Source organism: Folsomia candida, unplaced genomic scaffold (assembly GCF_002217175.1).
Source record: "Folsomia candida strain VU population unplaced genomic scaffold, ASM221717v1 Fcan01_Sc028, whole genome shotgun sequence".
NCBI lineage: Eukaryota > Metazoa > Arthropoda > Collembola > Entomobryomorpha > Isotomidae > Folsomia > Folsomia candida.
The window spans coordinates 754,687-765,970 of record NW_019091220.1 but is presented as its reverse complement, the minus strand read 5'-3'; the positions used below and the strand labels follow the sequence as shown (position 1 = coordinate 765,970).

At 37.5% G+C, this 11,284-nt stretch overlaps 1 protein-coding gene across 4 annotated transcripts in view; it reads right to left on the bottom strand.

Moving 5' to 3' along the window:
- Positions 1-43: 43 nt before the first annotated feature.
- LOC110859723 (glutamate receptor ionotropic, kainate 2) overlaps positions 44-11,284 on the bottom strand; it is a 28,527-nt gene continuing 17,286 nt past the window's right edge. Inside the window, exons 9-33 of one of the 4 annotated variants that reach the window (XM_022108692.2) lie at positions 10,413-10,571; positions 10,170-10,265; positions 9,277-9,414; positions 8,309-8,438; positions 8,185-8,243; positions 7,871-7,904; positions 7,689-7,721; positions 7,322-7,381; positions 4,877-4,926; positions 4,761-4,807; positions 3,765-3,783; positions 3,613-3,689; positions 3,481-3,503; positions 3,388-3,406; positions 3,020-3,045; positions 2,878-2,927; positions 2,741-2,796; positions 2,566-2,632; positions 1,571-1,740; positions 1,441-1,502; positions 1,337-1,368; positions 1,196-1,276; positions 975-1,127; positions 643-711; positions 44-566 (exon numbers count right to left, since the gene is read on the bottom strand). In XM_022108692.2, the coding sequence (XP_021964384.2) occupies positions 477-566; positions 643-711; positions 975-1,127; positions 1,196-1,276; positions 1,337-1,368; positions 1,441-1,502; positions 1,571-1,740; positions 2,566-2,632; positions 2,741-2,796; positions 2,878-2,927; positions 3,020-3,045; positions 3,388-3,406; positions 3,481-3,503; positions 3,613-3,689; positions 3,765-3,783; positions 4,761-4,807; positions 4,877-4,926; positions 7,322-7,381; positions 7,689-7,721; positions 7,871-7,904; positions 8,185-8,243; positions 8,309-8,438; positions 9,277-9,414; positions 10,170-10,265; positions 10,413-10,571 (1,800 nt within the window). In that variant the 3' untranslated portion in view covers positions 44-476. Of the gene's footprint in view, positions 567-642; positions 712-796; positions 877-974; positions 1,128-1,195; positions 1,277-1,336; positions 1,369-1,440; positions 1,503-1,570; positions 1,741-2,565; positions 2,633-2,740; positions 2,797-2,877; positions 2,928-3,019; positions 3,046-3,387; positions 3,407-3,480; positions 3,504-3,612; positions 3,690-3,764; positions 3,784-4,147; positions 4,289-4,760; positions 4,808-4,876; positions 4,927-7,321; positions 7,382-7,688; positions 7,722-7,870; positions 7,905-8,184; positions 8,244-8,308; positions 8,439-9,276; positions 9,415-10,169; positions 10,266-10,412; positions 10,572-11,284 lie in introns of those variants that run through there. The other 3 variants (XR_004837160.1, XM_022108691.2, XM_035859898.1) reach the window with 3 other exon arrangements.

Sequence of the window (11,284 nt, the reverse complement as noted above, 5' to 3'; positions counted from 1 at the left end):
CGCTTAATCGCACAAATCAAAAATTACTAGGAAGCCAAACAAGTCTCATGTGTCTTTCGGTTTATTTATTGGATGCAACTTTACATCCAGCCATCTCAATCACCTGCTTTACAAAAGTGTCTCAACTTTCTTACGTATAAAATTACATGTTCTTTTGCATTCCTTGTCCGTGTGACGGTTGTGTTTACATTTTATTGCTTCTCATACTTTATTAACCTATTATAAATTTATTTGTCACCCAACCGTTGTTTAATTACAAGATAATACACATTGTGAGAATAGTATTTATTTATTTATTACGACTATTTATCAATTAGTTATTAAGGCACTCGATATAATAACTTTACCTCTTTTGCTAAAGTTCCACTAATTAGTTATAAATATTGTAATAAGGCATTTGTGACAAAAGAAATAAGGGTAAAAATACAGTTTGACGTTTAAACGATAATTTTTTGTCGGTTTAATAATAATAAGAACTATTCGGACGGATCTTTTTTCGCGAACGGCAAATATGGGGTGCTTCCGGCCAGACTGGGATTTTGCGTGGGTGGTTTGCTCTTTTTTACCTGGTGAATAATCATAAAACGTGCATAGTAAAAATGATAATATGACATTTTTCTACAACATTTTATGTACACTTACAGGTTTTTTGTCCCCTTGGCACTGTAATGCGAATCGGAGTTCTTTCACCATCTCGTCAAACTTATTTTCCTGCATGGTACACACACGGTAACATATAATATGCATCGTAATACTTGCATAACTTTTTTAGTGATTAGTTGACGTCAATGGTTTACTTTAACGCGAGAAAATCTCATTTTCGTTAATTGTTACCACCGTCCTTTGTCTAGGAATTTTTCGACGTGGTTTCGGTTTCTATAAATATTTTTGTAAGTAGATGCAATATTGTTTACTCACACTCGGTTAATTTTCACACAAAATTTCAAAAAATATATAAAATTGCAACAACTCACATCCTCATTTCTCCCGAGCTTTCTAGATTTCCAGAGAAATTCTATCACTGCCATTAACGTTGCACATACACAACCACCCAGCAGGACGACAAAGACACCACCCACATTCGCCATGGTCAACGGCTTTGCACCGCTACTTGACACCGTGACGGACTGGATATTTAATTATGGGTTAATTATTAACGTAGGTATGTCGTTATTGATGAGTCGTAAATACGTACCGGACATTGTCCACCCCCATATTCCACCCACCAACGATGCTTCAACTGTTGAAGTAAACCTTTCTCCGCAAACTCCAAAACCTAGAATTTTATCAAGTATTTAAGGTAAATCGTGTGATAACCTACGATTTAAACACCCACCTTGCTGTTGAAGGCTTCTCGATATTTCGAGTCTACAATTATGAGATATATGTATTAAAATCAATTTTTTATTAGGGACGACAATTAAACCAAGTGAAAGTTACTTTTCTTTAGAGCGATGCCATATCCCTTTGAATCAAGCAACCCACCAAGTTGAGTCAATGAACTAAAAAATATTTAGACGTAGATAAGTAGGGATCTTATATAAGCATTTTTATCATGCAAACATTTTACCACTCTCGCTGAGTGTGATACTCAATACTAACGGATTCCATGAAAAATGCATAAGTTCCTGCCGACTGATTGACACGTTTGATCCCGTCAGAATTTTTATTCTCAAAAGGTGAAGGTTTCATGTTGGCCATGCTGTTCCAAATTTCCTTGTATAGCGGAAATGATGACTCCTATGCATTTGAGATACACATTTTTTATATTATTTCGCAAAGAGTAACACAACATATAACAATTCCCTTTGTTCCAAATGTCTCTGAAGCGACGCTCGCTCCAATTAAAATTCTTTGGCAAACACAACAACACACGAATGTGATACAGGAACTGAAAACAAGTTCTAACTGCGTATTAATTCCGGGCACAATAAGTTGAGTTAAAAAGTATCTGTCCTGTTTTTTAGGCCTAAATCAAATTGACGTACGAGCCAACCAGCCTCAAAATTCTGTAGTACTATGTAAATAAGGAAAATAAAATGGCCCACTAGTAAATACTATTCTTATGTCTCGGAATATGAAGATCTAAAAGGAGAGAGAGAGAGGTGTATTACATACGAAATGTTGGCATCAACCCCACTTTCGTTTCGCAACCATTAATTATTTGTCATGAGAAAGACTTTGTATCTATCTTCATCTTGACAGGTGAAAGGAGAACATGAATTTAAAGTATTTCAGCCATGTTTTCAACCCTATCTTTCTCAAAATCCCGCTATGGGTTAGGCTAGCTGGCACAAATAAGGTTACATGATAGCACCCCTTCCTCGGCCATTGTAGTATTTAGTTTCAGCAAAGACTATGCTGTCCATTTTTCGTGTCCAGGTTATTTTTATCGTGATGAATGTGCAAGTCAAATTTACGTTATAAATATTCGCTCTTTAAGTAAATATTATGCATGTTTTTCTATTAAAAATGTATCCAAAGTAAACAACTTTAGATAACTAGTTCAAGTAACTGGAATGTGTGAGTGAAGGTTATTTAATATGTTTATTTTATTAGAGTTACCCGAAAAAATTTCGCCGTCGTTCCCGTTTCAAGGCATCCATATTTTACTTTACTCTGCGTTGGTAAACTATTGAAATAAAAATACGTAACATGAATGTAAGGAAATTTATCACTGAAAGTTGTGCAAACTGTGAAAATTATTTATTTAAAATCCATGAATTGAATGCTTCCTAACCTCGCAACATCCGTGATTCCTTCCTCAAAACCTTCCATTGTCAAGAAGGCGGCCAACTGACGAGTAAATTAAATACGAGACAATAAATAGACTTACAGGATTTATTAATGCATGTATAACAAATATCTTGAGCATACGTTGGCAGTGTAGGATGAGATCATGATCAACGTAAAGAACCACCACATTCCTGCCAAGTCAAGCATTTTGATGGATATGAAGATTATCGAGTAATTTAAGAAGCGTTTCTCATTTGCGTGTGGGTTATGGGGTTCGACATACCTGCAACGGATCTCGTTGACATCGCCCTTCATCACCAAGTAAAGAATATTAATTTACATTTCAACTTGTCGACATTTTTGTTTCTTAATAAATTATTTTTAAAAAGCGCTACAAATAAAAAAAATAAAAATCATCCAGGGTCAAAAAACGGTGCATACATATGTTCCATGTATTCACAACACCACGCTACTAATTTTAATTATGGTTAGCAAATAGGGAATAATAATGCAGTTACTTTCAAGCAAGGCTATGTTACGGTTTGACTAATTTGTTCCTACCACTACTACCGATCTGATACTTTTACTACGAGCAAATCAGTAGAAAATAGGAATAAATAGATTTTCTGGGTATCTATTTTATTAACGTACCGAGGGGCTATATCGCTTCCTTTAAATAAATTGAAGTAGAAATTTTAAATCATTTAATTTTTTGATTGATTAGCTTAATGTGAGTGACATTACCCTGTTGCATGAGGGATCCGATACTATGTACAAGTTCGATCATAATTTAGAATTTCCATGAAGAAAACGAATCGTATTTTTATTTTTATTTTGTAAATTGTAATCAAAATAAATTTAAAACTATGGTCGAACCTGAACCACAAACTGTTTGTCAATGTCAAGTTGTTTTCGAGTTCGTCTGGGTCTTTTATGCAGGGATGGGATGAGACCTTGAGAATGTAAGGACAATGACCCACTTATCTTTTAATGGGTGGGTCATTTCATGAATTAATTGTAAAAATTACCCATTCGTACGGTGTCATCCTACACACGGAACAGGAAGAGAGGCACAATTTCAAAATGCAGAAAAATAACACAGGATTCAAGTCAATTAATTGACGCATTCACATTATTTTTCATTTTTCATGCCAAGATGCTTCTGCCATCATTTTTCAACAACAGGTTAAATGGACATACATAGTCGTTTTTCTGGCTGGGGTACAAAAATCCTGGGTAAAAAAGGGAACTGGTTCATCACTGGTGTTATTTTATTAAAAGTGCAAGCACACACAAAACAACCATTTGTGTAAATAACGGAAATCAGATGTAATAATAATAATGATGATGATAAGTATGTAACAAAAATCGAGACGAATTTGTTGATTTTTTGTCCAACTGATGATCTTACTTTGGCAAAAAGTCGCAACCTTGTTGCATCAAGGAGCCGAGTGAGAACCAGAGCGAGTTAACCAAATTGAACTGATTTTCGAGAATTTCTCCATATTCTGGACTGCAAGGGGGTGGTTCAGACCACTCCATCGGCGAAAACCTTTACGTACAAGTGAAAATATAGCTAAACGAAAAAAATGTTAACCTAAACGACAAGACAGACGCTAACAGGATTATTTTGTGTGCGGTAATACTGCTAAAAGAGAAAGTTATTTTGGTACTTATTTACATACTTACTTACGGGACACGACGTTAACAAAATACAGTACTAACGAACGAATGAAGGAAAATATAAAATATGTCACACAGCTGAAACAGTTCTACTTAAATGTCATCTACGACAGAAAGCTCAAGAAGTAATCAAAAAAATAATATTATTTATTAAGCATTTTTTCGCTACGAAAGCTCACTTTGTTTTATTTTTTTAACACAACGAGTTCCCTAAAAATAGACTTTTGTGGAGAAGAAATAACCTTAATTTTTTGTGTTGATCATTTTGGCAGAAACAGTGGCAAGTGTGAGGTTTTTGGTGCTCTGGTTATCTTTAATTCAATTTTGACGTTATTTATTACCTGGCTAAAACAAAGAGAATGAGCGATACTCCGAGAAATGCTGTAGCCTAGGTTTATGGAGATAGAGAAAATTTTAACGTAGGTGAGACATGATATGAGTGTATTTTGTGACAAACCATGTAAATCCAGATATCGGGAGAAAATGGCTGAAGAAACGAGAAGAGTTCTGCAGGTTTTAGATAAAAAGCACTTTTTAATTTCTATTAACAATATTCTGCATTGTGGAAATATTGTGACGCGAAAAAGGAACGAAGGACGCGTCTAAAGTTATTTAGTGATAAGAAATCTATTTCTGGACATTTTACTCAATATCACCTGATGTGAGCGTGGCGTGGGGACGCCTTAGAAACTAAATATTAGATTCCTTCTCTATTCGACAACCACTTCATTTCTGGCAGTCGAAGAGGTCAGTCATTCTCAGTTCGAAGGATCAATTGTCTAGTGATTTCGATATTTTTACTCTGTCGTCATGTCCGGGAAAGGCAGAAAAATAGAGGGGACAGCGAGCGAGAAGGCTGTTCCGACCAAGAAATGCAAACCCACGACCACTGCACCAAATAAAAGTCACGTTTTGCTACAATACAAGGGTCGGTCGCTAGAATTCAAAGTCCCATTAGCACTTCAAAGTGAGGATCCCCAAGGACTCGCGTTCCAAGTGACCGTTCTACACGGTGATGACCCAGTTCAGCTGGATTTAGTAGGTAAGAAAAATGTATTTATTTTGTTACTATCACATTTATACCATTTATGAATTGATTTGATACATTTCTCTATTTATCATTTCCCCTCCAGTATTATTATTATTCATGTACTAATTATGTACATACAACTGATTTTCTCGACATGTTATATTTTTAAACAGAACGTGAAGAACTGTGGTCTGGGAGGCCGGAGGGCGTGGCAATGTCCATTTTCAAAGCTTTTAAAGCTCATCTTCGTTGGGGCGAGCAGCCGGGTGAAACTTATATGAACATGGACTCATCACCTCAATTTCTCGCCATGATGACAGAGATAGGAGACGATCCATCAAAGCTCGTCTGCAGTTTGCAACGGAGCGACGGAACGGTGACTAGGATTCAGCACAACGGTCAGGACGTAATGGTGAGGTGGTTCAAAGGCACCAATGTCTACTTCAAAGTAAAGGTTGAAGGGCAAGAGTTCACGTGGAGCAATAAAAAAGGAGAGGGAGCTTGCCAAAAAATCTGTACCGTTAAATCTTGCTGGTCCATGTCAAAAGTAAATTAACTAACTTGTGTTTGTAATAATGTTATGTAGATAATTACTTAAATCTGTCATTATGTGCTTCAGGATAAAGTCATTGGATATTGCAGACCACACTCCGAGAAGACTGAGGAGGTCATGTTACTCCGAGATGTGAAAAATTACACCAATCCTAACATCGTAGTATTCCGCCCAGCTCTCAAGATGACCACTTACACGGAGGAGGACATCAACGAGTACGTGAGGAACCCGTGGACACGTGTTTCGAATCATACTTTGGACAGGTACATGACCGACAGAGTGAAGGTGATGAAAGATGAGTATCCGGATACGTGGGAGAATATGGTCCCGTTTTGGTTCGAGATTGACCAGTCCCTCCCAATGAAAACCACACAAGCAACACGACATTATAGTGTAATTAGTGTAAGTCAAATCATTATTTATAAACTCGCTTAATTTTCTATCAATACATGTCGTTATTGTTATGTGAATAATTTGTAATTGTTTAGGTCGGGACGTCACTTTTGGTCCATTTCCATAATTCGGCCTGTGCAGAACTGGCGGACCAAGTATTTCTACAGATAAAAGTCATTCATTTTTTGGGGGCGGATTCTCAGTTTTGGGACGAGGTGCTCCAATTCGTCGAAAAGAATGGGTTGAAGTTCTCCACTTCTCCACTGCCTCCCGAGTACGACTTCCGACCGACCCACTATTTCCCACCACAAGACAAAATTGTCAAAACCCTGCCTTACAGCTACCAAGGGCATGATGAAGAAGGAGGAATTTACGACGGCGCAAAATCAACAACAACGTACTATATGACAGGATTTGGGAGCATCGCGCACCGAACTAATAAGAAGACGGCTCTGACGGGGTTGGAACACACGATTGTCCCATTGTTTCAAGAAATTTTGGATGACACGGATGAGATGGAAAAGACCGCTCTCCAGGCTGAATATTTAGGAAGCCTCTCCACTATAATCAAGTTGAAGAAATATGGTCATCACATTCGTCCCATTATTGAGCAGATTGACCAACACTGTAACAGCGTCAAATATCCTGAATTGCTGGACATGGTATTCGCCATGCGTACCGGGTTGAAACTCAACGTCAACGTGCAACCATTGCTCATCATAGACGGGAAACCGGAGATTATTTTTTAAATCTTATTTGTATTGACCGTGTTTGTATTGATTTCGTAAAATTGTTGTAATTGTACATTTTCTATATATTCAAATGTACTATATGATATGTTTTCTAATTGGACCATTATGCAGTATTTATATATCTATATGTAATTACTATTGTCTACTTACATAAATAAATGAATTACTATTTACCTGGAGGTTCCTTTTTCGGCTTTTTGTACAAAATACTGATCCCAAGATTCATAAAAGGCACTGCACAATTCATAATAAAAATCCATCAAAATCTCAGAATCGGAGTGCGTCCCTGCTTGTCAATCGAATCCCAATGGGCCATGCAATACAAGCCCATCACTTTCTCCAACAACTTTCTCTTCCCAATTCTAACTAATTCTAAAGTTTCCTGTCCACACAACCGAACCCCACGCACAAACGAATGCGCGTCAAGCATACAAATCGTTATGCGTAAAGTGTGATAGAATAAATCGGGGAAAATAGAAATAGGAAAAAAATTGAGGAAAGGGAAACCTAATTTAATCAAGGACGACTATATAATACTCACTTGTGAAATCGACGGCAGCTTCACGATCGTGGTCTAAAGAAAGCAAAACGTGTTATACACAGCCATAACACGTTTTATATGTATATAAATGTGTGTAGGATTTATAGGAGGCCGTCCAGAAATTACGTAACGCAAAAATCGCGATTTTTGCGTTACGTAATTTATGAACGGCCCGCCCGGACTTATGGTCAAATCAGCAACTGCGAGGTCCCCTCTCTGTGAACAATACATAAATACTCGTCTTGGTCAGTTAGTAGAGAAAAATAAATCGTTTCTGTCATTGAACAAATTTTGGTTGGACAAATCTCCTGTCAAGGAAAACGCTATCGAGGGCCTTTCATGGCACGATTTATTCAGCGACGAGGAGGACAACTTTGTCTATTTACTGCAAAAAGATGCAGCACCCAAAGTCTTCCCAATATCAATTTCCTTGACAGGAATAAATGCATTTTTCCTGTAGACCAAGTATTTATCGAGTGAAAGCTACATGTCCTACCCCAGAAAGAATGTCGCCAATCATTCCATTCCACAGTCCCGTTTTGCGATCCAAACCACCTAATTACACGTCAGGAAGGAAGTGTGAACCGTAATAATTTTGTAGTAAATAGATTACAACCCACCATAACCTCCATCACTGACTTCCTTCACTATAAATTTAAAGTGCATCTCCTTAGCCAACTCGCTCACCAAGTCGACTACGAATCCCGAATAGTTTCCCGTTTTTGCGTCATACATTGCATATGGATCGCCCTATATGCGCAACAAAAATGTGACTTTAACAACGTTTATTTGTCTGAAATCTTAGGAGGAGAGGTTATGTACTGTCAACTCGTGGATCTCGATGCCATTTGGATATGTTATAGTGTCACATGAATGAACAAAAAAACCCAAGTAGTTTGATGCTATGGCCACATTAGAGCTCGCCACATTCACTCAAATGTGCAAAAAAGCGGAAAAAGTAGTGCTTTCACTTATTCAAGTCCACGACTAAACCCCAATTTTACTCGAATTTTGAAAATCCGTACACCATTATACGCACAGATAGTTGTTTTCTTATATCCATTATCAAACTCAACTTTTTTTATGATTATTTGGGAGCAATATTTGCGTTGTTTATTACCTACGACAATTTAAATTTTAAAAATACTAAAAATTTCAAAAAGTTGAGTTTGATGTTGGATATAAGAAAACAACTAACTGGGAGTACAAAGGTACACGGAATTTCAAAATCCGAGTAAAATTGGATTTTTAGGGTAGATTTTAATGAGTGAAAGCGCTACTTTCTCCGATTTTTAGCACCTTTTATTGGGTGTGGAAGGCGCAAATGAGATCATGGCATTAAACTACTTCGGGGTTCTTATTCATTCATGGTACACTATAACATATCCAAAGGGCATCGAGATCCGTGAGTTGATAGTACATAACTTCTCCTCAGAGAAAGTTCTCGAGAGTTGACAGTATAAATATCCACAGAACTACATAAGTAGTCCGCTAGTTAGAGTGGAGTGGAAAAAATCAACAGAACTACTCTGTGGTTCTGGTTTGAATGAGGACAAGTTTACCAATTTGAGGACAACCATAATATTACCAGTCTCGTCACCACGATAAAAGTTTTGTCCTTTAAATCCTCCTCTTGCTTTCTCAGCGTTTCTTCAGCTGTTCGTGTCCAAGTGAGTCTGTCACCTTGTCGGCGAGAGTCCCACATTCCGATTTTCGCCAAACCAGTCTAAATTTTGGTCAATGAGAAAATAGTTGTTAGTAAATCACTGATTTCGCTTGAATTTCTGAATTCTCACCAGTCAACCGACTAACTAGAAAGAATTAGAAGCGTAATAAATTGATCTTTTTCAGCTCAACCAAAAGTCGAAACTTGTAGAGGATTAGTTTGTTTATTGTTCAAAATGAGGACACTGATGCTGCTGCTTGACTGCGACGGGTGAAAGGATCGGAAATCACGGTATACGAAAAGAGCTGAATTTGGAGAAAGTATCGACTGCTTAGTTAATGCTGACTAATGTGTTTCGAGCATATTCAACTAAAGACTTTGCTACTCCGTGATCGGTTAAGAAGCGGGTTTCGTCTGACTTTCTTTTAAACTGTGGACTTTATCCTGGCCTCAGCAGCATTATCATGGCAGGCGCACCTTCGTATATGTATGGGTGACAAGAAATTAACCCTCATGGGCAAATGGAGAAAGATTGAACGTTCATAAAATGAGAACGGGACCTGACCAAACTAATAAACCAATCGGATATATATAGCAAAAATATGCTTCGAAATAGAACATATGATACCTGGCAAAGGTAAGAAGAAAGTTCTCAAATCCTGACCATTTTTTTTATAAAAAAAGTCTTAAAAATACTCCTCAGCCTTGCCTTCATATGCTCAATTTCTATCCAAGCACATTTTTTTATTGGACCCGAACCAATAATAAGTTGGTGCAGATTGGGTTTGAGAAATCCGTCATAAAAGAGAAATCACCTTATGCGTAAGTTCCATCACGTCGAATTGTACTTGATTTCTAAATCCGGTAGTGGGGTCAATCTCCACAATCCCTGTAACCCCCTCGAACATTGTCTATTAAAGAGAAAGTGAGTGAGTGAGAAAATGTGAATATAACATGACCACCCAATTTTCTTTCTCTCTCGCGTATTCGAAATATAAAATATTTTATGGCTTATTCTCTCTCAGAATACTTTTCAAGCTGTGCGTTACGAAACTCACTTTTCGAATGGCCTCCAGCACCGTGGGTCCCCACGTGGTCTCTTTTTTACAATTAAGTGATTTCAAGTCGATCCTCTGCTGCTGAAACTGGCTGGTGTCCAGAGCATGAAGCCCTCTCGCAATCAACTCCACGGCATCATACATTAAGGCCGCTTTCGTCTGTGACATTGCAAGAAAATCAATTACACAACATGTCCCTCTTCTTCCTAAACAAATGGGGAAAGAGTTTGCAGCACAGCAACAATCCGACCGAATCTTATTGTGATTCTATAGCTTTTCTCGAAAATTGCGAATCCCACAAATTCAGATAAACACCACGCTTAAGTGAATGAGATCATGCTATTCGCAATAAATAACATGTCCCATTTATAAATAGGAGGAAATAATTCAATTATTTATCAGCTTTCTCTTTCCCTTGGTGAAAGTATTTGCTCTGAGGTTTGCTATTTGTTGTGCGGTGCTGTATATCTAATTATGCAATAATAACGAATGGGAACGCAGGACATAAAGCTTGCATTTTATGACGACAAGAGTTACACAACAATAATGTCATAATGCATTCCGTCTCAAAATATTCCCTCCCTTCTCAACATTATACGTGGCAGACAGCTATAAATTAAATGTCACTACATACTTATGACCATAGTGCATCTGGCCAGACAAATTGTAGATATGTAGCATTTGGCTGGAAGTAATAAGTAGTGGATCTAATAACTAATCCGGATTCGGTACAGTTTTCTGCTAGACTTTCACTTATATGGAGAAGACCGAGGGAGAAAATGAAAGGCGAAGAAAGTCTCATTAAACTGGTGCATGCGAGTCTAGTTTCGTAAAAGAAACACATTAATTACTTTAATAGCCCGGCCCCGAAG